At 40.5% G+C, this 26,638-nt stretch overlaps 1 protein-coding gene across 1 annotated transcript; it reads left to right on the top strand.

The window, feature by feature from the left end:
• The first annotated feature begins 560 nt into the window (after window positions 1-560).
• On the top strand, window positions 561-25,681 carry fhip1b (FHF complex subunit HOOK interacting protein 1B). Its single transcript, XM_076156249.1, has 12 exons — window positions 561-864; window positions 5,158-5,534; window positions 13,443-13,847; window positions 13,957-14,187; window positions 16,721-16,966; window positions 17,496-17,663; window positions 18,263-18,342; window positions 18,529-18,698; window positions 19,086-20,474; window positions 22,410-22,588; window positions 22,687-22,849; window positions 23,312-25,681. Exons 2-12 carry the CDS (start codon window positions 5,406-5,408, stop codon window positions 23,617-23,619), a joined length of 3,468 nt encoding a protein of 1,155 aa, XP_076012364.1. The 5' UTR covers window positions 561-864; window positions 5,158-5,405; the 3' UTR covers window positions 23,620-25,681.
• The last annotated feature ends 957 nt before the right edge of the window (window positions 25,682-26,638 follow it).

Raw genomic sequence — 26,638 nt, 5'->3', positions numbered from 1 at the left:
CGAGCAGTAAAGTGGATAGTGCAAAGCAATAAAGGACAACTGGAATATACGCACAGCCTAATGCAAATGTCTATGTCTGTGTCTTTATTTCTCTGAATGTCTTCTGCTTCTTGAGCAGATTAAGCCCATTTTCTCTGGCTTAAAACAGTAACATGGTTTCAATTTCAATTTCAATTTCAATTCAATTTTGAAAAAGAACTGCTGATGATCATTTCACTAGAACTTCTTTATTCCCTTTTCTCAGCATAGCCCCACTTTCTGAAAACACTAAGCCTAAAAAAATATTAAGTGGACACAAAACATTCAGAATAACACATTCCTTAAAATAATGCTTGTTCAGTTCTTATAGTAATTTAACATTAGATCAGTCAATCAGTCAAACACCAACAGTCAAATATATGATCATTGAAGACTGACTACCAATGAGAAGCGTGAACTGCTTTCCGATGGATTAACAGCACATTTGATTTTGAGGCCCACTGGCTGTAATTTGAGCACTTTATTGGATTGTTGGATTTCTGAGAGCCAGTGAGTCACTGGCGTCAGTAGGAGGAGTCGGAGCAAGATGGCTGCGGGAGAAGCCGGAGTGATTATGAAATCACTAAACGGGATGTTTGTCTGCTGCTAACGGACTGCGCAGCGGCCAGAATGAAGGAGTGGTTCAACCTTTGCTGTCCTGACATCGTGTTTTCAAGGTAGCCAGTGGTTTTCAGGTTCACGCTAACCGGCTCACTCATCTGCTGTTCGCACATCGTGGAATTCACCAGCAGCCAAGTCTTTTGCTGAATGCTAGCGCTACTAGCAACAACCTCGCAGGTCTCCGTGGAAATCAGCCTTTCGTTGTGAGTCCCACAATTAAATGAGGTGAGAAACTTGTGACACACGAGCAAAAATGACAGCGACAACGCTCCGTGATTAACAGCAACAACACGTCGGCTAAATCAGACACATCCATAGTTGACGGATTCTAGCTAATTATATATTCGGTGCACAGCTCGTCGTTGAAATGCATTTATTGTTGCTTTGCAGTCTACTGAAATGTAACGATTGGACAACAGTGGTTGATGAACGAATGTTCTTAAAGTGGAAAACAAGCAGCTTGCTGGAAAGGTCACTGCGTTACTCTGGAGGGATTCTACTCCCAAGCTAACTGTGTCTAACAGAGGGACTCCTGCAATGATTGATGATTCCGTTTGCTCAAGATCAGACAACTTTGGTGTCCTGTGATGATTCATTGACTTTGTTTATCCTTCAACAAATCATCTTGTGAACGCCAAATTAATTAATATATACTAATTATTAATATTTCATTTGTTTCGTGTGCGAGCTGATGACATATATACCAAATATAGACCAAATCTATTCCCAAATTATGCAAATAACCCCTTGATAGCATCCAATCCTGTGTTTGACATTTATTTATTTATATATTTATATATAGAGAGGCAGTTTTGTTTGCTATTTAATTGCATTTTAACTTATTAAGTCACATTTAATTTACAGACCATTTCTTTAAACATAGGCGTAAACTCAGTCTGCTTCAAGATTACAGAGCAACACAGATGATACATGAAAAAGGTCACATTTCATGGCTTTTAAGTGCTTGGGAATGACAGCAGTAAAAGTAGTGAAGTGACTAACAGGTTTTAACACATTTAAGTCTCAGTGAGTAAGTGTTCATATTGAAAGTGTTATGGTGCAAGAAGTCAGAATCAAAGAGCACGTTTGATCTATCTTGGACAAGACATTCTACATGTAATACTTTGACAATTAAGTAAAAATCTGTCAAAATTTCCAAATTGCTGATTATCTAGTTAGCAGGAAATGGGACAGGACAGTAGGAATGAATCCATGGCGGATCATTAGATAACTGTCCAAGTTCAACTTCAATTAGATTTTGACAAGATGAATTTTTCTGGTCTGAGAACAACTGGCCTCAAGTCAGACTGTTAGAATGGAGGGCTGTGTTTTGTTTTGATTACTAACCTTTGACAAACTTTATGAAGACTGCCTCCCTATCTTGGAGGTAGAGGTTGAACTTTGAACTGATTGTAACAGCGTTTTATGGCACTGAGGCATGACACCTGAAAATGACACATTTTCACTTTGTCTGTATGCTTAGAATTAGAAGTGTTTTTTCTGGAATGTTGGAATCCATGTGGGTGGTCAGTTGAGCTTATTTTGTAGTAAACTTACTAGTTTCATGTCTGGTTAAGAAGGAAGATGGCGAGCAAGCGACACCCCACCAAGTATTTTCATTGAGGTCAGTAAAAGTACATTCAACATTTAACTAGCTTTAGTCTGGCAGAACCTGCAAGTCTATAAAGTATGATAAGGAAAGTTGCTATTTGTGAACAAACTTAATAGTATGCCCTCTCATTGTATATTTGATTTTCTCAAGATTAAGAAAAAACGCAGTGTCATTAAGCCACAGTGGGATGGTTAATGGATTTCCATTGTAGGAGTAGATGACATTTTGCTGTTAAGGATGTGAAATGAATTATTTATTTTTGCATAGAGTTTAATCGACCTGACTCATTCTCGGTCCAAAAAAATGGAGATCAATAGACAGGGCTGTAATGTATTCCCATTATGGTAGACATAAAATAACCAGACCAATAATTATGTAACAGTGGGCAGTAGAAATACACACGTCTTAGACGACAATGTGGATTCAAACATCTATTCATATTTATTCTTTCACAACATTTCAGATAGTAGAAAATGGACCAACAACTCGAGTTGAGTGGAGTTGCAATGTTTCTTCCAATGGTGTACTTTTATGTGAACATGCTGCTATCGGGTTACATTCTGGAAATGATTTTCAGGCTGACTAGCCAAAAGAAAAAGGATGGCTAGCTTATGTGTTGTGTGTCCTGGTGTAAGAAAGCTCATCTGTTTTTTTAACCGAACAGATGGCATGGCTATTAAATTTGTATCCTTTTGCCACCTCATGTTTAGAGTGCAGTGGAGCATATTTGACAAATGACTAGTGCTGGGCAACGATAAAGTTTTTGATCGCAATTAATTGCATGATTTGCTGTGATAATTGCAGTACTGCAATATGAACCAAAGTGCAATAACATGATGGGGGGTGGGGGACTATATTAAACAATATGGGTCGGCTGGTCATACAAATAGATGGAGCAATTTGTGTGCTAGCTGTGCAACATGAAAATGTTCTGCGCATGTTTCAGCAAAATGTCTGTTGTCATTCCAGTCAGAGCGTGTGAATGCAGCTCCCACTCTTCATCAATATATAATGCACTGTATCTCAGAGGTAATCATGGTTACGCAGCGATGTCCAGTAGTCTCCAGTGAGTGCAACGGTTGGTTCTCGTTGTAACGCCGTCGCTTACTTCTTGTGATGTGTGTGTCTTGAGGGAGGCTCATATGCAAGTGGCGTCATTTGTTGCAATCCTAAGAACGTTCCTCAGACTGCCATCTTCCACAATACTTATCGTCCTGCAGTTTGTAGCTAGTGAGCAACGGACTTTCAAAATAATAATAGTAAAATACTGCGTTAATGCAAGATAAAATAATTGTCAGTTAATTCATTAATGCGTTGACACAATAATAATGCTTGCTCAGCCCTAATTTTAGTATCTAACTAGTTTGCCACGACATTTGTCTTTATGGTCTTTTAATGTAGAAATGATTCATTTGTCATTTCCAAAGTCCTGCTCTTTGGAATCACAATATTGTTAATGAATATGTTTTGGTCTTGAATGAGCATGAGATACTGTTTTGCCGGCCACTCTTCATATGCATAAGGACAATAATACTGGTAAAGATGAGCAGACTGAAAATTATACAATTAGTCAACAAAGAATGTGTTTCATCAAGGACAGTCCCAAATGTTGTTGTAGTTGACAATGATTGATATTCGCCGATTTTGCCTGTGAGGGAGATGGCTATATGAAAGATTCTTTAAATAGATGTATTGCACAGGTGGCTAACCAGTCCAGCTCAAACAGCCACAACAAAACACAACACCACCATCAACGGTGTGAAATGGTTCAACATAACAAAAGAGCCATAAAGAAGAGGTGAGGGAGAATAAATCAAAATACAGGAGAGCAGGGTGGCGGTAAAATAACCTCTCAGGAAAAAAACCTCAAAACCCTGACATCATACAATAACTGATGGGAAAAGAACCAGAAACAAAGGACAGTTGTTTGAGACTGTGTGTGTTGTGAAAATAAAAAGATAACAGTATTAATCCACACCGGTAAAGTGCTTAAAGATTAACTAATCAAGAATGTATACTGTGAATGAATGTATAAACTATTACCAAAAAGCGCAGTGTGCCAGCAAGGCACAACAAAGAGCTGCCCATTGACTGACAGAGAGAGAGGACGGGAAGAGAGTGAGCAAGAGACCGGCCCAACCCATAATCAGCGTTAACAGCACCAGCATGACACAACCTATAGGGGAGACAGAGAGACAATAGCGCTGCCAGTGTTCATCTTCATATTCTGATTTAGCTTTGCGCTTTCCTGCATCCATGGCGATTCTGAGTCAGTAGCCAATGCTTGTCTGGCTAGTAAACACACTGAGACTGCGTGTGCACATTAGAATGTTACGTGTTTGGAACATTAACGTTACTGTTAACCTTTTCCTGTTCGGCTCCCATACTGTGGTCGAGAAGCACAGGGAAGATGTTTCCTCTGGGGCCGGAGATAATGCTCAGTAACTTCGGGGTTAACCCTCTAACCTTTTCCAGCAGCAGCAGATTAACGCACAGGAAACTCGGTCCTTCTTGCGAAATTGGCAGCTTTATTTTCACCAGTCGCAAGCACACTGTACATTCATATCTTCATACTGTAACCTGTAACCGTAACATTCATTGCTCCCGTCAACGCTCTACGTAGCACCGGTCTCTCTCTCTTGCTCGTCCACACACACACACCGAGACGCAATTCCTGTGTCTCTCTTCTTAAAGGAGCCATGCGCTCTTATTACGTTAATTCAAGATCTCAAGAACGTGTGATGATATATGTATGAATAAATATTAATACCTGACAGCTTTTTGTCTGTCTTGTCAAATATAGCATATGCATTTTATATGTCTATTTTACAATATGAAAATTCTGTACACCAAGAGAAAAATCTGCCCTGCTTTGCGCGCCTGATGTATTGTTTTTTTCATTACAGAGTACCTATCCTGACTGGCTATGGAGTGGTGTTGGCTTCAGACCGGATGACACACAGCTTCTGAAACAGCTGCAGTGGTTCTTAAAAATCACTTCCAGGCTCCTCTTCAGTCTCTCTCCTGGAGCATACTTTTTCCTGTTTCCAACTTTCCTTCTCTTAATTCTCTCCTCCTCCTTCCCACATTTTCTTCCCGATTTCTTGCCTTTTGAGTTCTTGCGACATTTGAGCAGCCACCTGCAGAGTCCAGTATGAGCTGGCTGAGCAGGATAAACCCTCGGGGTCCAGGGAGTCGGTCCAGTCGGATTGCTGCCCCCTCCAGCCCATGCACTGCTGACCCAGAGACCTGCCTGATGGTGTTTCAGAACCACTGGAGACAGGTTAGATGGAAATGTACCCAACAGTGTTTTTATGTTTACACTGTTGATGTTTCTATGTTGTATATTTTTATTGATGAAAGCATTTGACATGACGCATACGGTTATGGGACATGTTGGAAATCCTTTTGATTAGGGGAGGGGTGACGCGTCGACATAAACTGAGTGCCCGACTACGTCGGTTTGCATAACCGTGCGCCGACGCGTCATAATGATGTAAGATTGCTGCTGCAGGTAGAAACTTGCACGATACCTTAGAACAAGCTGCGGCGAAAAAAAGTCGTCTGCGGTCTAAAGTGAAAGCATCGCAGAGCGCATGTCAAGGCGGCAGCACTTTGTGTCCACGCCCACCAAGCATGAAACACTAGGACAATTGTCTCCAACAGGTCGCTCGCGAGCTACAAGTAGCTTTTCACCCGTTTCTGAGTAGCTCGCAAAAGGTTCAAAGAATACATACATTTGACAACACAATGTCACTTGGTAAAGCTGTTTAAATTTCTATCCAATCAAATTCACAGACATCCCGCCCCCTTTTCTCACAAAACGATTATAAGCCAATCAGCCGTCAGTCCAACAAATGACCCTGCTGTCATGTTTGGTTACGTGACACTGTATCGGCTAGCAAGCGCACGCCGCATTTGACGATGATCCCCCCGAAAATAGCCCCCAATTAAAGGCAACAAACATACTATTTTCATGAGGAATTTAAAAAAAAAGTACTAATGTCAATGACAAGTGTGTGCGTGTCTCATTTGCGGCTGCATCTGTGGAGCGCCACTTCAACAAAGTCAACAGCAACTTTTCACGGGACTTTCCGGCTACTAGCAGGGCGTGATGTAGCTCAGTCCATAGGGATTCAGCTTGGGAACCGGAGGGTCGCCGGTTCGAGTCCCTTATGGACCAAGTAAGGGGACTGGTAGCTGGTGAGTTGCCAGTTTGCCTCCAGGGCACTGCCGAGGTGCATGTGAGCAAGGCACCAAACCCCCAACTGCTCCATGGGCGCTGTATAATGGCTGCCCTGCACCCCCTCTGTAATGTATGTGTTTGTGTGTGTGTGATATGAGGGGGTGCAGGATAAATTTCAATTGCATGCGATTTGCTGTGAATTGCATGCAAAATGACAATTAGTAAAGTATCTTAGATCTTAAATCTGAAAATCTCTTAAATGTGTCGTTCGTGAAGGAGCCGGCTCAAAGAACGGTGGTTTTAGTTGAACGATGGGAGCCGGCTCACATCCGAGAGCCGTTTAATTTTTTCTTGTCTTAATCTTAATCTTATTTTAATCTTAATCTTAATCTTAATTCACACATTCCAAAACTGTACGCGGAGAACGTGCTTCACTGCAGGAACACTCCAAAACTATTGTAATTCCTCATGAAAATAGTACCACCTCACCTAATCATCTCACTCACATCAGAACAGACTGAATGCATGTGAAGTACAGATGATATGCAAACTACATGGTATTCCCTGAATTACAGGGAATGTGAAGGAAGTTTGTGACAGTGAATTATGGACAGAAAGGGGCTGAGGGAGAGTGAGTATGTGCCTGGGTGTTTTCATTGAGATTTGATTCAGATGTTTAAGTAATTCTTGTGTTACTCAAATTGCACTAATTTTATATTAACATTATTCGAATAGATATTATACAATTATTTATGCTAATATCTATTTAAGAGGATTTTATGTTGGGCTGCTAAACTCGTTTGTGTGGTTAGGTTGTTATTTCTTCTGAAAGTGACTTGAATATCACATTGCCTCATATATTTTTGTCGTTGAATGCAGATTGCGCTTGATCACTTTTACTTTAATTGAATAAGCAGTATGTTGGATTGTAAAACAGAACTTATCAGTCAAAAGGAGGCTATTTGTGGAATAATGCAAAATCTTTTACATTTGTTTGTTTTCATTCAGTTTAAATAGATCTACATGACAAACAAACGCAAACAATATGCATATAACAACCTTTATTTTCTTGTGTTACTAGGCATTACAATTTTTGACGCATCAACACTCTAATCATCTAAGATTAATGTTGGCTAGTTTAGATGAACACATTTAACAAGATCTTTTGGTAAGGCAATGATAGACAAAAATTGGCACCCTGTGTTGCTTGAAGAGCACGAGTTATTTTAGCATTTTACATGTTTCTTATTCATTTTTTTGTACAAATATTCATGTTACTGTTATATGTCAAATGAAGGTAAATGAAACAAAACGGCATCGCAATTTCTTCACCTCTGTTTAACGTTGCAATCAATACATGATACATATCAGCACTTCCACTTGACTCCCACGTTACTTACATGTGAGCTCAATGACTTTTCTGAATGCCCATGAAGGCGCACACACAATTTTAATAATTGAATCAATTTTTTTAAGATTTGCTTTTTTTTTTATGAAAATTGCATGGTAAAATTTTTAATTATGCAGCATCTTCAAGAAATGCTGCACTTTGTTGAATTTGCACTGAATTCTAGGACCACAGATTCACAAAAAAGGGGGAGGGCCTGTGATGTATGGTGAAGAATAAATGAGAGAGGACAGTTAAAATGGGTAGGCTCTGTCTTTAGCTTTTGTGAATTATCTGTTTAGACTGCTTCTCTGCTTGTTGTGACACTGAGTTCAGGCCAGAATTCCTTGTTGATATCATTGGCTTTTGCTCGTCAGCAGCAGCGTGTACATGTGAAGACAGGACGGCTACATTTGATAGAAGGCTGGAATTTTTTGGAGAATGTAAGTTACTTTCAGTTGGAATAAGTTTGTACACAGAAATATTTAAAATGTGTTAGGGTTAGCAAGCAAAAACAACTCTGGCCATGAACAATATGTGTTGGACAAAACATCGTAATTGTACATGGGTTAATGTTGGAAGGCAGCGATGAGGCAAGAGTGTCTTTTTGCCCTGTGACACTGCTTCAGACTTCATTCAGCCTTTTCTGTATACAGTGGACCTTAGTTCTTGGTAGAGCTGACACAATTAATCAGTTAAAGTCATCTACTTTAAAACTGCATGTTACCAATTATTTGGCAACACCTCATTCCAGTTGGTGGTTGTAATACCCATGAAGTTCACTTGCCAACCATTAAACAAAGGCATAGCTAATGAGGGTCACACCAACATTACATTCAAGGTTTTGTATTTGTTACATTCCATTATACTAGTATAAGGAGAGTAAGATAATATGGTTTTGGTCCCAGTCCCTCAACATTGAAGTAATAATAAAATGGTAAAAAAAAAAGCCATAAAAATATATAAACAATACATACAAATATATATTGTATAATGTATTTCCACCAAAGTGCAAATGAGAGGCCAAAAGCATTGTTTGTTGAGGAACATTTTACATGGAAACTAAAATATACTAAGATATAATATTAAAATGATTAATAGTGAAATCCTGGTGGTGTGCACAATTATGAGGCAAGTTGTATTTCTGAGGTTTCATTTTATTATCCCTCATTACACGCATGCACAGCACCTTATACGCTTAAATCCAATAAGCATTCAAGTGTACACAGCTTGGAGTTGGAAAATATGCATAACAATTACGATATGGTGAAAATACTCACTTGCCTGATATTTGTGTAACTAACTTGCATTGTACTACACTGCAAGTTAGTAGGCTGCAAAATACTGAAATGCTGATAGGCATGGGCCTATGGTCAGCACTCTTTTAGTAATGAGTAATGAGTCTTTCAGTAAAAAAAATGTGTCTTTTAGTAGTAACTCGGCAGTAAAATGGAAGGTACCAAAGTGAGGAAACATCTATTGGAATAAAAATCACATTTTCGGGACTGATTTTTGTAAAAAAAATCAGTGTGGTATTTATGTATTATGTGTGAAATTGTGGATTTGCAACAATAGTTATATCTAGTAGTTATAGTTAAAGCAATGGTTTTCAATAATGATTGCAGAATGTGGTGTAGATTTTTTTGTTTTTGTTCATGATTCTCCCCTCTGTGTAGAAGAGGGTTTGGGAGCCCAAGTATGAACGGGGGTGCGTTAGTGAAAATAGAGGAGTTGAGTTGTTGTGCAGATGAACTTGCATGTGTCCTCTGTGGGAGAGGTGACATTCATAATACCTTGTGTGATTTCTATTTTTTACCCAATTTTGACTATTGTTCTATTTTGTGCAGGACCCATTTTTGAATTTGAAGTCGTGTGTGTCACAACTGCATTGTTAATTTTCTTGACAACTTTTTTTCACTTAGGAAAACGAGATGATAACTAAAAAAGAGGAAAAGAGGAAAATTATTATTATTAAACTTTATTGAAAGAAACGTGTCAAAAATATTGGGGAGGGACAAATTGGTGAGAGAGAGAGATCCAATCAGGATACCAACTGCCCTTAAAATCCAATTAAAGAGAAGAAGAATATCCAATCCGGAGTGTGTTTGCAGTCACGTGATAACGTCTCTAATTTACCGACCAACATACTACTGCCACAGTAATATTACCTGTATTTACCTGCTGCAGGTACTTGAAGGTAATATTACAAAAATGTCAGAAGCTGTCGGAAAAAAGCGGAGTGATATCTGGTTACATTTCGCATTTGATAAAAAAAAAATACAAAGCGGAAGGTAAAGATTACCGGCAAAGACACAACAAACCTGAAGCAACATCTGCAGACTAGCCACCCTGACATTCATGTTAAGGTAAAGCACAACTTTGTTTTTACATTAAGTAAATGAGACAGAGTTGGGTGCATTCTTGTTTCTGTTCCATATTTTTTTCAATTTGAGGACAGTTAAACTTTTATATATTGTTATGATACAACATTGTCAATTTACAGTCATTTAATTTGCACCCGAGGCAGCTCCATTCAACAAATGTACACAGTTTGTACATACAGTAGAATGACACTTTTCATACACATGCAATGTATCATATTATTGTATGTAATATAATGTATACTTAGTAGTTTTATTATAAATAGGATGGGAGGAAGGACCAGATATGTAGTATAGTGACAACTACGATCTGTGTGTGTGTGCACGAGTATGAATGAATCAGAACTTTTACCCCCTTTATTCAACTTCATAGTTGCAGAAGAACACTGATGGAAAAAGGCAAAGACAATCTTAGCAAAAAATGTTGACAGCTCTTCAAAGTGCATCTACATTAAAAGCTGACTCCAAGAGCAACCGGCAAGGAGGAGGTCATTGCAAAATGGAATGGGCGTCCAGGTCCTTCAGTCACAACAATTGAGGAAGAGGACTGTGTTTTAATGATGGAGACGATAGATATTGTATGTCTTTGGTTTTTAGCCCACTGTATATTTAATCTCTATTCTTCTAAAAGTATTAAGATTTTGAGTGTTTAAATGGAAACCTTCTATATATTTAATGCTTATTCGGCGGTGTTCCTCCTGTTAATAGGTACCATTGTGAGGACATGGCTATGGAGCAGACTCCATGTGATACATACCTTTACAATTTGTGGTTCACATGATGCAAAAGGTGGCAGGTGTCAAAAGAGTCCTTGATAAAGTAAGGTCGTTAGTAAAGCTCTTTTGAAAGTCCTCCTTTGCATCACAGAAGATAATGGATCAGTGTGGCCTTATTGTTGTAAATGACTGCCCCACACGCTGGTCAAGCACATTCAACAACGACTCCTCAAAGTGAAAGACTAGCTTGCTCCCTAGTGTGTGGCAAAAGCTTACCTCATTGCATGATCTAGCGCTGCCTTTTGGGGAACACTACAACTCTCCAGAGTGACACCATGTCCATGTCCCTGATGGTCCCTGCCATCTTTGTTCTGCTCTTCCACCTTGTTGACTTTGAACAGAACACTAGCTACCGAGACCTTGCCACTCTTACACAGAAAATGAAAGGAACCAGCATTTTGTTTAGTCCTTGGACCCAACCAAGAAAAAGCCTGTTTTGTTAACTCTTACTGTGTGCGAAACCCTTGTTAATGTGGCTTATTACAATATTCAGGAACTGTTGAAACAGGCAGAAGTCTATGTAGTCAAATCCACTTTGGCACCCACACAACATAGGATCAAAATTAAGATGGTGTCGAAAAGGAGAACGTTAGGGAACCAGAAGCATTATCCTCATCAAAATGGCCAGTCTCTACGTTTCTTTCAAAGTGTTGCACACGGCCGAGACAAAAGGCCACCATAACCAGCATGAGGCAGCAGATCAAAAAGTAGAAGGAAGACCTTTCACAAACCACCACTGACAGTGACACAGCAATAGACTTTTGGCCGTCAGTGCGGAGCCAAAAAGGAGTTCATTTTTAGTTCCATGCACTACTGGAATTTACTTTAGTTGCGAATGGTTATTGCATTGCAAGGTTGCTCTATCTGTTATAAGCAGACTTTGACTTACGTCGTTTACAATGGCTTTTTTTGTTGATGTAGGTTTAATCAGGGATGACATTATAGCCTATGCACATTTTCTTTGAACGTATTTGCATTTGAATTATGATTTGATAGTTCTTTACATTTTCTAACAGATAACTGTTGATTTTTTCCCCCCTATATTCCGGTACTATCTGCAATGGTATCACAGCCAGTACAGGTTTTCTTTTTAATATTTGAGAGTTGCACTTCTGCTTGAAAGAAGGAAGGATGCCATATGCAAGGTGATTTAAAATTAGGTGTTGTTTTATATCTAATTATTCATGGAAATTGTGTGTTGTTGTCTTGTTTCTTTTTGAGACTTTATTTGTATGTTCTGAAAATAAAGATATGTTTCCTGTCACAACAGTTAAATTTGTGTCTAAAATCTTCAATATTTTACTTGGCTAAAACAATTCAGATGACAAAAATATGACTCAAACTAAGTTAATTGTTTGAGTAATTATGTGGCAACTTTCTCACACACGACCAGTTTGTATTAGATAATTTTCTACAATTAATGTAATCATCATTTATAAGCTGTATTTAGCTGTTTACTTAGGTTGGCTTTCTCATAATAATATTGTTTGAAGATATGAAACAATTAAGTGGGACAAATATCCAATGACTCAGCACATGGCCATGAACTGAACCCGTGGACAGCAGGTTACCCTTGCAGCCAAGGTCCAGGGTGAAGCATTAGCTAACATTATAGATACTTGAATCTATATTGAAGCCGTCTTATTGGGATGCTTTGTGTGTAATCCGAAATTGGAATCCTTGGGGGAAAGTCCCAAGGTGGCATTGCAGCTAAAATTTGACCTAGTGAGCCAGCGATTTCGCCTGATCACACTGATGTATCCTGAAATCATAGGTCCATTGCTCCGAAGACATTCAGTTGTTGGAGTTCAGTGAAGCACTGAATAACCACATGGACAATCATTTCACATATTGCTCTTTTATATGAACTGCCATTACTCTAACACATTCTTGCTCCTCTAACGAACTGCCCAATGTCCTTGCATATCTGAAAACACCGTAGTACAAGCACATTAGTGTTATCTATGTTTTGCTATTTGTATGTAGGTATAACGTTGTTGTCTTACTTCTTACAGCCAAACATGGAAGGAGTTTGTGCAACATTTTTTTTTGCTTCTGCCTCTCACACTCTGTGGGCTCATAGAAACACAGATGCTTATCTCATCTACATAATCTGCCCACAACGAGCAAACTCATCTGTCACGCTGTCTTGCATAAATATATGTCAACATCAGGAAACATCCACTTGTTACTCAGTCTGCTCATTTATTGCACCCACTATTTGTCTATAGAAGAATGTTTATTTTTTCTGGAGATCAGATAAACTATGTACCTATAAGTTTATAGTCTTGACAAGAGGTAAAGATCTTCACACAGCACTGTGAATGGCAAAAGTACACTGAATCAAAAACCACAGTAATGAACCAGCCTAATAATATGCTGTGGTTCTTATAGTGAAATCATTATTAGTCATATGAACATTGCTGACACTAAACTGCACTCCTATTTTCCTTTTACTAAGGTTTCCTGGGTGTTGGAACAGCATGAACCTTCATCTTCTAGTGACGACCTGACAGCCGTGAGGAACCACACTGATCAGATGTTATGTCTGCTGGCAGAGGAGCGGCCTACTGAGGGCTCAGATGGAGTTGCCAATATGCCCCCTATGGGCCCGATACTGGAACTTGTAGTCACTGAGAATATTCTAGAGCGCCTGGTCCAGTGGCATCTAAGCCGAGGCTTGGATCCAGATAGCCAGGGGGCGCTTTTAAAGCTGTTTGAAATGCTCATTGGTCAGTCCCAACAGCCCCTGCTACAGCACAAAGCCATTGTCCACCCTCTTTTACACCTGCTCAGGGCCTGTGCTGACCCTGAACTTGGCTGCCCCTTGGCCCTGGAGAACAGTCTGGTACTGCTACTCAATCAGGTACATTCAGAGCTATATATTCATATATGCATTGTCTCTGTACTGTCCACATAGTCAATAGTTTGTTTACCTCTAAATGATGTTTTACAACTGTGTAAATTCCCACCAGGTCTGCGTGTCCATGGCCCGCCAGCCTGTGGTTCTGGAGATGTTGTTCCAGGCAGCATCAGCCCAGCAGGGCTCCACCAATCTGCTGATCTTCTCTCTGCTGGTACCATTCATCCACCGAGACGGAGCCATCGGCCAACAGGCTCGTGATGCGCTGCTGCTGGTCATGGCGGCATCAGCCAGCCACAAAGACGTGGCACGCTACATTTCTGAGAACTCCTACTTCTGTCCGGTAAGTTGTGGTGGTGATAGTGGGTGCCGATTAGAACAGAGTGGGTTATCATAGAAAGTGTGAAGTGATTATGACCTGTTCTACCTACGTTTTTTTGTATCATAGTCTTGGTTGTATCTAATATGTCAAAAGAAACACACTAAACGTACTAATGTGTTATGATTTAAGCTCACAGTTGATTTTCTATAACAAATCTGCTCCCAAGCTCCACCCCAAGCACCCCAATGACCACAGCTAGCCTTAAATAAAGCTGTGTGTTTACATATGCATGGTATGCTTTACAATATTGGAAAATCCAATGCCATTTCATGTTTTGTTTTCAAATGAATACTTGACGATGAGCAAGCTTTTGTGAGTGAGTGAGTGAGAGAGAGAGAGCGGCAATGGTGATTCATGATAATGGAGAAAAGGGCTTATGTACTCAATCTGCTCCTGATCAGCTCTGTCTCAACCTTATTACTTCCTGTACCAAAACGTACAATGTGAAATTTGCTTTCAGATCATGCTTAATTCTTAATTGATTCTCAATCCTTTATTTGCTGTGACAAGCTCTACACAAATCATTAATGTCTAAATCTCCGGAATGGTTACCCAGCCAAATGTTAGCTGAAAGTAAATCATGACTAAGACCATTAATGTTGCAGGATAAATATGGAGGAGTACTTGGTGAGCTGTTTCTCCTAGAATTCAATAACATAAACACCCATTTTGTGTTGAACATACTAACACTCACTGTACTGAGAAACCAAGGAGGAAGACACGTTTGCCCACATTTTGTTTTCTTCTAGCTGTGCTATTTATAGATAAAACAGAGCTTTTGCAGTTTGCAAAAAAGTCAAATATGCATAAAATTAACCCTGTAAGACATTCATTTCTTGTCCTTACATATCTTTTGTAGTGGAAATCACTTTTGATCAAATATCGCTATCAAGTAAAATAAGATAATAATTATAATAACTTAAGTAAAATTAAGTCATCAGGGAACCAGCCCTTTTTACAAGGGGAAAAGATAGCGGATAATTGACCTAAGCCTCAAGGCAGGGAGGAAAAGATAAAAAACAGTTGCTTCTTGATCCACAATTTGATTCACGGTCAGTCAAAAAGATTAAAACAAACAGATGTATCGGTCTTTGAGGTTCTGCGTCCACCGGCACGAAAGTCCAGGGCAAAGGATCTTGTCCCGTATCAGCTTCAGTTGATAGCACGGAGAGAAAGAAGTCCAAGCTGCCCTGGCTTTTATAACATGGATGACCTCAGAGGGTGTAGGTCATCATTTGACCTATGCCGTGACAGGGGAGTCAGTGACATCTTTCACATCAAGGTGTGGATCCTAGGTAATCCTGGAATCTGTAGTTTTCTTGTCTGTTTGTGAACAAAGGGAGTACATGCATTTTGGATTGGAATATATATGGCCTTTGGATCGGAATGTCCTTGTAGGCCCAACACAACAATCTTAGCTGCTCCCCTTTAACAAAGTTTCAGTCTGCCCCACTTACTCAATACTGAGAGGAACAGTGGCGGTGGCATCACGAACCAACCCAATACACAGCTCCCGCCTCTGGCATACTCTGTCTCCCTGTGTGTGCATTCTCTTTTTTGGATATTTTTATTGAAGAAAGCATTTGACATGACAATGCAGTTATGAGACATTTTGGGGATGTTTTTTATACACAGAGAGGGGAAGAGAAGCAAAGGGAAATAAATATTGAAGAGACCTAGGAAATGTGATACACATGTGGACAAGATGCATTTTTTTGTTTTACATACAGCGGGTAGTAAACCAAAAACAGAGAAGAAGTGTTCATGTTGATTAAGACAGTGGGAGGACAGACATAGTGGCAGCAACCAACCCCAGCCAGCATAGGTTCTGATGAAATGACATAATAACGTAACTGCAACTGTGCCTCTATCTGGCGGCTTTCTGACAAACTACACAAGCACTTTATGTATATGAATATACTACGCTGTTAAAATGAGTACAGTCTTTCTCCTTTAAACCAGATCGACCTTAGCCTCCAGGAGGTTGGCACATCTGTTTGTCTTTGTATGCTGATGCAAAAATTTTGTACAAAGTGATCAATCAGCTGGCTCCCCCCCCCCTATCAAAATAGTTCACATCACTGCACATCACTTTGGTAATGCTAGCATAACAAGGACGCCCAACAGAGGTGAGACACACCACAGATCTACTGAATTTGGCAGATCTGCCTTCTCTATCATAGCAGCAAAGTGTTGGAGCTCAGTACCAAGATGTGTAAGAGTGCTGCAAACACTTAATGTAGCATAATGTTTTGAAATGCTGTTCACTTCACCACCACCACTTGACCTTAACTGTGGCTGTGCTCATCACCAGTGTTAGCAAACATGCCCCTATGTCCAAGTTATCCGTTGCAGCTGCTCATGACCTCAATCATCATAATTTGCTGCCCAGAAATGGAATTAAATCACCTCAACTCTAAATACGCTTCCCACTTACACGGACCACGTCAGTTGCCAACACAGATTTAGGCCCTAAATGTCTGTCTGTCCTCAGGTGTTGGCTACAGGCCTCAGTGCCCTCTACTCATCACTGCCGAGGAAGATTGAAGTTCAAGGTGACGACTGGCATGCCTTGCGGAGGGAAGACTGGATGGGCGTCTCTTCACTGGTGCTCTTTATGAATTCACTGGAGTTCTGCAATGCTGTGGTGCAGGTTGCTCACCCCATGGTCCGCTCCCAACTTCTAGACTACCTCCACAATGGCTTCCTTGTACCCGTCATGGGCCCCGCCCTGCATAAGGTAGCAACTAATACATGATGTCATTTGTGAACTGTTGATTACCTCTGTTTGGTTTCCAGAAATCACCTTAAATGAAAAAGATCAGGAGAATCTGTCTTTACAAATGTTGAGCATGTTGCGCTCAACCTGTAAAACGTCAAGACATACATGAATCCATAATGCCACCTCAAGCTAGTTGTTCCTGGCACATAGGTAGCATCAATGGGTGTTGGAAATTACATTATGGTTGGTTAAAATCTTCATTTTGGACAGCAATAGTTTTTTTTTTAGTTGATCCAGTTGAAAAGTTTTCCTTGGAGCGTTTTGGGAACGACCATTCGAATGAATCGCCTTTCATTCGAATGGTCTTTTCAATTATGTAGGGGCTACTATCTTGCTACTATCTCATCTGATATATCTATAGATATATCCAGATATATTTATAGATATATCTAGATATATATACATAGATATATAGATGTATACGGGGTGTGTTTACATTGCATAAATGAATATATTTGTGTCTTTGCCTCCTGTGTGTATTATGCAGTCATCAGTTGATGAGATGATTGCTAGCACAGCTTACCTGGACCTGTTCCTGCGCAGTGTGACGGAGACATCCCTCCTAAAAACCTTCCTGCGATTCATCCTGCTGCACCGCCACGACAATGATACCATCCTGGACACACTGCTTACACGCATCAGCAGCAATTCAAGGGTCTGTATACGTGCCTGAGTGTGTGTAAGAAAGCCTAAGAAGCCTTTTTATGAACATAGTTTTGTGCGTGGTAAGTGGGATGGGGGCAAAAAGCTGTGGTTGCAGTACAATACTACGTAAGTGTTTAGTTTGTGAGAACAAATATTTCAAGTGAATAATGTATTCTATACATCCTGTTACAGTCGGCCTTGTGAAATTCCTTATACACGATGATAAGAGGGGTTTACGCTGTTCTGTCCCTATGAAAGGGTTTAATGGAAATGTTACGCCATTCCAATAACCATTAACCTATCACGGGGACAACATATTAAAAGTTTCAGCTTCGCGTATCTTCGATCTTATTTCAGACATGACATCATCCTCACCAGTTTATATGTGACATATGGAAATACAGGAAAAGCTATATGTCTGCATGTCTGGGAAATGTAGACATGTAAGACCAGCATTTTAGCACTGGAAAATTCAGGAATAGGTAAATGTCATTATTTGAAGGTGCTTGTCCTTTTATTTATTGTAATTGTATTAACCATATCTTTTCAAATTGGTCCTCCTTGTAAAATTGTTTTTTTTTTTTTTCCTTGTCTCTTTTTGTAATCCAGCTCTGCATGGTGTCTTTGAGCCTCTTCAGGACTCTGCTCTCCTTAAACTGTGAGGATGTCATGCTGCAGCTTGTTCTCAGGTATGCCATCGGAGTATAAATTGCTTAAATGTTTGATAGGGTTCCAGCACTGTTGCTGGCCCAGCCCTACCCCTTACCCCAGCGTCTCCTGACCCCCTTTCCTTACTACTCCACCTCTTGCCAAGTAGCTAGTAACTTCAAATGTCTGCAAATTCACACTTAACTGCAGCCTATGTTGTTTTCCAGGTATCTGCTACCCTGTACCCATGTCATGCTGAGTCAGCGCCGTGCCATCAAGGAGACTGATATGTATGGAAAGTCGGCCGATAAGTTCCTGTCTCTCATCCCAGACTGCTGCCGCTTGAATGTAGCACCCTCTGCTGAGCGGGAGGAAGACCCTGCATTCTGGGGCAAAGGTGAACTTGCAGGATGAAATTCTGATGGACAAGGAAAAAAATATTGTTATAGATATTATTGTTAATATGATGTGGCATTGTTTTTCTGTTATGAATTATGGGAATTTATCATCAAGTTTGGTTGTGATGAACAGCATTCACAATCACTTTTCTAGCATCAATCATTGTGGTACATCTCGTACTTCACCCTTGCTAAAGTTATGATTGTGTAAGGTACAAAACACATTCACAATTTAGCATATTCATTAAAAAATAAGACAATAAGCAGTACATTTTAAAAGTAAATGTTTTAAACATGGGGGGGATTTTGATGCAGAATAATAAAATGTTCATTTACAAATGTGAAAAAAGTATGGTGTGTTTTCCTGTGAATGTGTCTGCCTGCAGCACTGAATAGCCCCAGCACAGAGTCTTCTGCCCAGGCCAGACCCAGCACCCCATCCCGCTTAGCCTTTTTCATCCGCCAACAGAGCAGTGGAGGTGGATCTGGAGGAGGAGGACCATCTTCCCACACAAGCATTGAGCCTGCATCTCCATGTGGTCCCGGTCCTCCCTCCCTCCCCATATCCCCTGATAGCCCGATGCACCAGCAGCAGACTCACACCGATTGCCTGGACTGGGATTTGGGTTACCTGGAGTACCTCAAAGATGCCCAGCGGGGCATTGAATATTGCTCCTGGGGCTGCCGTGACTGGTCAGCCCCTTACGATGGAGAGAACCCCTCACCGAACACAGCCCCTCCACCCTCACCACCCCCTTCGTCCAACCCTTCCCTAGCTATGTTCCCTGAACACTTCTCCTACTTGCACGGAGGAAGCAGTAATACCCCTCCAGGACAAAAGAGGGCAGCGATAGTGGCAGCAGCGTGTTCCGAATGGAGCAGCTCGGAGCGGGACAGCGGTGAATGGGATGTTACTATTGGCAAAAATAACTGCATCAGCCTCACACCACGGTCCAAGAAACGCAGCCTTCAGAGAGAAGAACTACTACCAAAACCTGTTCCCCCTCTTGTCCCTTCATCCTCACCTTCAACCCATACTCTGGCAATCTCCCACCCTCCTTCTTTGCCAGCTCCTGTACTACCCACCTCTGCTATCAATGTTACCTTCCAGGCCATGCTCAACGGAACAATGGGGCAGGAGGATAGATGCTCAGACAGCCGGGAAAGAGGGCTGGAAGCAAAGAAAGTTAAGAGAGACGTGGGGGAGCAGCAGCATTTTTATGAAAATGCCAAACGAAACGGATCCCTTGTTTCCTGTCCATCCCAAAGCTGCACTGGACTCCCACAGTCAATTTACAGCCATGGTAATAACAAAATAGCTGATGCAAAATCTCTTTGTCCTAAGCAGACTCTTTCCCTCCAAACATCAGGTGCCAAATTTCATGCTAGTGACAACTCACTGACAACAGAATTTTCAGAAGCCAACCAAGGGTTGCAGTCTGTTGAGAGTCTCATTGAGGAGCTACTTGAACAAACACCTGGAGACCACCAGCTCCACGGAGATTGCAATGGCCAGGGCATCAGTATTGAGGCTTTCACACAGGAACTCAGGGCACTGGAGGACAGGGTAAAGGAGCGCAGCAGAACAGCTGGCCAGCAGGAGGACACCACCAGAGAGTCCTTGCCTACTGAGCAGCAGAGCAAGACCCTGATGTCATCTGCCCTGGAGCCAAAACTGACAGGTGTGGGAGCTGAAGGAGAGCCTAGGGAGGACAACCCAGGGCTCTGTAGTCCTGCCAGACCACTAAATCTGCCTGCCTCCCAGCCTTACACAGGTGAGATTCACACTATTTTACACCAGGAATGTAAAACACTTTTGCTGGTAACCATAGAGTAATACCCAGTGTTAATAAAACTCCTACACACCTGCACATCTACACATCTCACACATATCTTCATATTGACAAAAGACATACTTTTCATAGTTAAAAGGCTTAATCTCTTGTCTTTTTACTGGTATGAAACTACTGCAAATAGTAGGTCAGGCATCATGTGTCACTATTAGAAGGCAGTTTGTGTTTGAAACAAATCATTGAAGAATTGCCAAAGGGTTAAAAGAAGCCCTCATATACCGTAATTGAATCAGAATTGCACATAATAATGAATAAATAAATTGTCTTTATGTTGTGCACCAATTGTCAAACAATGGGATTTCATTGGATTTCAAATGACTTATTAATAATCCTCAATAACAATAATCACTGAAACCAGTAAATGCTGAGGAGCAAAATAAAGCAATCTATCCATATGAATCAAACATATGTACAAGCAGGCTGTTGCAAGAGTATCTCCCTTTGTGAGGTCACTGGCTTCTTGATTCATATGTGTGATTTTATAGCCAATGAAAATAATTTTAAATTTATTTTAAATATATGGTAGTGCGGGTGTGAGTTTCCTATCATGTTTAGGGCCCTTTAAAAAATTGGACAGTGTAAACATATTTAAACATTCTGTATTTGCTCTTTGGAGAAAAAATGAAAGTGAAACTGTGCCCTGTTATACATGTTAATATCCCTACTTATCACTGGGGGCGAGTACAAAAACACAGAAGACGCTATATCACTGTTAACAACCAACACTCTCCTAGAGTGCCATTTATTTCCCCCATTTATGCGATTCATTTTGTTCTGCTGCATCTCCCAGTGTGGGCTTTCGGAAATGCATCAGGTATTCACTTCCTAGTCGGTCTCAGGCTGTGTCAGAAGAAGCATACTGTGGTTTCAATCCCTCCAGACATCTGCTGGAGTCTGTACTGCCATGTTTGTTAAACAACAAATCATCATCTGGTGTTCTGCCCTCAATGATTCTTTTAGGTGTGTACTTTGTATGCAATTTAGGCATTCTTGAACTAGCTGCAAATATAACTTCTTGATGAGTCATTAACATCTTTTTGGGTACCAAGTCACAAGGGTATCATCATATTATGCCTCAGTGCCTCCAGTAGGTAGAACATGGATCCATCAAATCAGATAAGTATACTGTATCTGCATCAGTTATAAGCCAATGAAATAGGACCAACTGAATTTACAAATGTATTAGTTTCACATTGACAATTTTAGTGTAATCTTGCGTTGCGATGATGTGAAGATGAAGGAAGGAAGGATCTCCGCTGACACTGTCTTTGCTTGTACAATAACGTTTTATTATACGAAGTACAGCATCATAACAAGCACCATGGAACGCTTGTGAGAGACTCTGCAGCCGGAATGAGTCGCTCTCGAACTCTGACTTTCTGACATATTTATACAGTTGATTCTCACTCAGAAAAGACCTGTTCAGTGGGTATTGACAAAACACCTGCGACCACTGTAAACACTACGTGGCCATCCTGAGGGTGTTACAGTTCATTTTGTAATGGCCTTTATTTGGCATGTAAACTTTTATGTTTACTTTTAACATGAATCTATGTATTTAGACTGTTAACTATATTTGAGCAGTTTAAGCCCAAGGCTTAAACCGTTGACCTTCTATGTTATTTACATCACTTGTCCGGTTTAGACTGGCCTGAGGTACACTTCTCCTTTGTCCATTGTCAGCTGTACGGCCTTCCCTAGTGGAATGAATATACGTTCTTATTGAGATGCTAGATCACAGCAAAATATACCACACAATGTTACAAGCTTATTTATGTTTGCTTCAGATATTTGAAACCTCTGAGTTGACACTATCACAATTCTTTATTCCTTCACCTTCCATCTATGGCTTTTCAGGTCCGTTCATGGTGGTTCTGTTTACTAAACTGGAGAACATGCTACAGAACTCACTTTATGTCAACATCTTGCTGACGGGCATTGTGGCCCAGCTGGCCTGCTATCCTCAACCCCTCCTGCGCTCCTTCCTGCTTAACACCAACATGGTCTTCCAGCCCAGCATCAAGTCACTTATCCAGGTATGCTGCTGCAAGTTCAACAACCTGCAACAAAACATCTTGGGCTGTACAATTTCTTTTGAAAGATCAGTCATACCTACTTTGTTCCCTAACCTCAGGTTTTAGGTTCTGTTAAGAACCGCATTGAGGCCTTTGCAGCCTCCCATGAGGACTTCCCCACAATGCTGAAGAAAGCTCAACAGTACCTGGTGGCACGAGGCAAATTGGACTGGGCTGACTCACCTACGGCAGGCCCCACCCTGAGGCGCTCTGATTCACTGGGTGAGTACAGAAACAAGATGACCGGCATTTTGGCCCCTTTTACACCTTGACATGGATCTGGTCACAATGCTAGCATGTGTATATTGTCGGGCACAAAGGGTAGCAATCTAACCAAAATGCATTTTGTGGGCACTCTTAATTACCTTGTGACCTTGAAAAACAAATACGGGACGGCTGATCGGTCTGACGGGGGGGGAGATACGATATAAAACAATACGGGACGGCTGATCCCCCACTTTGGGAACCACTGCATTAATATATAAGGTGTAACTCGGGCCTTTGTTGCGGACCGGACACAGAGTGCAGTTGTACTTGTAAATTAAGAAGTTACTTCTTAATTGGTGATGTGAGCTTGAGAACTATCAAAGTGTAAAATGGAGAGGACAGTGGCTAAAATGGACAGTACTATATGTGTCCTAGCATTGTAATGGTTGCTACATTTTGTTTTCTTCCTCTCTGCAGTGAAAAGCCGCAAACCATCATTGGGCGACCTGATACTACGCCACACCAACAGCCCAACCCGGGCTCGCCATGCGGCTCAGTTGGCTCTGGCACATGTAAGAGATGGCAGCCAGTCACTGCATAGTGCTCTGTTCCGGGGCGTCGGTGGAGGTGCCTCTGGCTTAGAGAGGCAAGCCGAAGCACTGCGGGTGAAGAACGCAGTGTACTGTGCTGTTATCTTCTGTGAGTTCCTGAAGGAGCTGGCTGCTCTAGCTCAGGAACATGCTGTCGCCCTGCCATTCACTGACAGTCAGGGGCCAGAGGAGTAGCAACTTGCATATCAGTTTTTTTTTTTCCTGTGGCTGAAAACCAAGTCGCAAAAAGGTTCTCCCACCACCTGAGGGCAGACTGGAGCACTGAGATGACTTTGATGTCATAGGATTGATTTCCTGAGGTTTAAGCCCCATCAACACAGACAAAGCAAGATTGAGTTCGTGTCATTTTTGTACCAAATTAAATGTAGGATAAGTATAGGACTTAACGAATTTTACTTATCTTTAAACTTTTATGATATTGTGCACATCATGTACTATATTTACATTCTGTAAGCAGACCATACTCAGTTAGTGTTTGAGATGTGGGACTTGTACACACCCATACCTTACCATGCCATGGTATAGTGTGGCAAAGGAAAGCCACAGATTTTTTTTTAATGCACATATTGGTGCTAGTCAAAAATCTTGTACAGTGGAGAAGAGAGTTTTATCCTCAAAAAAAAGAGAAATGCCAAACTTTGAGCAGAGAATTTTTAGAAACATCTCAGCTCAATCATTACAGTCAGCTCTGGCCATCTTTATGACAAGTCCATCTCTGTTTTTGTCATTGCCAAGGACTAGCTAATTGAAAAACATGCTAATTGGAACAAGTGTGACCAGGAATCTTGGAGCATCTGAAGTGGACATTTTTATTTACAAAAGGCCTCATTGCTGTAAATATTAGCAATCAATGAACAAGATGAGAACTGGTAAGGGGACAGGGGAAGTTAATCCCTTAAATCATTACAATCGCTGCATTGTGTGCTTGAGTAAAACTCACCATTTTGCTTTCTTTTATGAACACACCATTTTTTTTAGACATGTCAGTATGTGAGAGCTAGGGAGCGTGCATGTGTTTTGTTTTGTCTTTGCTATAAGTTTATGAATAATGTTTTTTGAATAGCACTACCCAACTCCAGTGCCCTCAGATCCTCTTTTGCCTTAAAAGAGGTTGTGGAATTAAAATGGAAGTAATCATGATAGCGGTTTTATGTTATTCAGTTTTTGTTAGGGTTGAAATATTTTCCAGGGAGCAAACAGACACTTAAAGATTTTTTTTATGAGTCACTCACTTATTCTTAGACAGATCTTTGATTTCAAATTATCTTCTGGAAGCTTACAAGAAACAAGTAGCCTGTTTTTCCTTTCAAATTACTGACCTTGAAAATTTGGTGTCCTTGGTCCACGCAGGCCAAACAAACAGAGGCCTACTGAAACCTTGAAACCTCACATGCTGCTATGTTTCAAAAACAAACACAAACACATACCTACACTTTTGAGTTAATTTATCTTGTTTTGGTAATTACATTTATATGTTGTGCTTAAATGAAGTTGCACCTGCACAGTGTTGTTTTTTCCCTTAATTTCTTATTTTCCTTGTTTCTGAAATAATTCAACATTTTGCCACATTTTTCAAGCCATTCTGTCTCAACTTTTAGTCTTGGAAAAACTGCCTCTCATCCTGAAAAAACTCCAGAAACCCAAAACTAAATTTGGTGTCAAATGCCATCTTCTGTTAGGTTGTTAGCAAACACTCAGCTTGTAGTTGAGGGGCACATATTACCCTGTAGAGTCTGTCTTAGATTGGCACTACTAGTTATTAAATGTCTGATATTGGAGTGATCCACTCCAAGTATTTAAAATATATATTTTGGGGCTTTAAGTGCAGAGTTTACTCAATCCATCCATTCATCTTTCCACTTTTTTCATGTGGAAATCTGTTGCCTTGAATACTTTTACAGAAGGAAAAAGACATTTTATTATTTACTATTATTTGGATGATAAATGGTTGGCTAAGTCACAAAGTACAATTTGTGACATTGTTCTACCCTTTTTTTTCCCTTGACCATAATATAGGACGTGTGCAGCCGTTAAAAAGCCATTTTCACTGGGATCATGAATTTCATGACATGGGTGTAGGAATAGAAGCAGAAACTTAACCTGGCCAGTTAAATCAAATTGTGTTTGGTCCCTCTTAAGTGCTTTTTTTCCCCCTACCTGTGAATCTGCCCGAGTCTGACATTGTGCCAAATGCAAAAATGATTGTGGAAAAACAGTATTACGGTTTGGAATTTTTCCATGGTCCAAAAACATAGACATTGCTGTCTCGATAAAATCATTGACGACCATCCGCAAATTACCTCATGTCCCCACATGATACAGCTACTGTAGCCACCTTATTTGGGTAAATAGTCCTTTTAGTCTCATAAGTTTGTAATATTTTTATTAACTATTTTGTGAAGGATCACTTTGTGTTCAGCCTCACAGGCCTGTCCAGTTGTTTCTTCCCAACACAGACAATGATGCCAATACTACTTGCTTTATCGACACCAAAGACAATGTTTGTGATGGTATTTGAATCTTTGTTCAAAATTATCGGTGCAGGTATTCATAGACAACCCTAATGGTACACAACACGAACAATGCAACAGTAAACATTTTGCCACTTAAATAACAATGTACCAACATTGTTGAAATTTGTTATGAAAAGCTTAATTTGGTATTAATTCAAGTAAACATTTAAAAACTGCTCAGTGACCAAACTTTCCTGTTTGGTTTGTTGCAGTAGAGAATTCATTATTATCCTGTCTGAAGTGATTCATCCCCACCCCCTTTTGTCTTATTGCTCTATGATAGTGCTGTATTAAGAAGTGCATGACATAGCAGCTCAGACATATGCACAGTCATCATCAACTGGTTGTAATGCCATAGAAGGAGCAATGTCATAGCAACACAGTAAAGTGAGTAAAAAATTAATGCAAGCATTCCCAGTCCTGTTGGATTATTCCACCAATCAGCTATTTCCTTTTAATAGAATGTAAAAACCTGTCTCAGAGTTCAACTGTTTTCGAACCAAACCCGATCATAGACAGTGAGTTTTGGTCCAGAGCCTTACTGTAATTACCCCAACTTCTGGCAAAGTGGCTCTAACTCAAAGGAAATCAGAAAGCTTGACATTCTTACAACAGTCAAGTCAGGCAAAGATGGCGGTGATCAAAGCCCGATGTAGAGGCTAGAGCATGTCCAAATGTTT

Source organism: Genypterus blacodes, unplaced genomic scaffold (genome assembly GCF_046128005.1).
Source record: "Genypterus blacodes isolate CSIRO-AG114 ecotype Tasmania unplaced genomic scaffold, CSIRO-AGI_Gbla_v1 ptg000008l_1, whole genome shotgun sequence".
In the NCBI taxonomy this organism is placed as follows: domain Eukaryota; kingdom Metazoa; phylum Chordata; class Actinopteri; order Ophidiiformes; family Ophidiidae; genus Genypterus; species Genypterus blacodes.
This window is presented reverse-complemented; position numbering and strand designations above follow the sequence as displayed.

What these genes read in the sequence shown, in the direction of transcription:
- fhip1b (XM_076156249.1), top strand. Translation starts at nt 5,406, where the DNA reads ATGAGCTGGCTGAGCAGGATAAACCCTCGGGGTCCAGGGAGTCGGTCC. An exon ending in GCATCAGCAGCAATTCAAGG is followed by an intron (nt 17,664 to 18,262) that starts GTCTGTATACGT and finishes TTTGTAATCCAG; the next exon opens with CTCTGCATGGTGTCTTTGAG. An exon ending in TGCCTCCCAGCCTTACACAG is followed by an intron (nt 20,475 to 22,409) that starts GTGAGATTCACA and finishes ATGGCTTTTCAG; the next exon opens with GTCCGTTCATGGTGGTTCTG.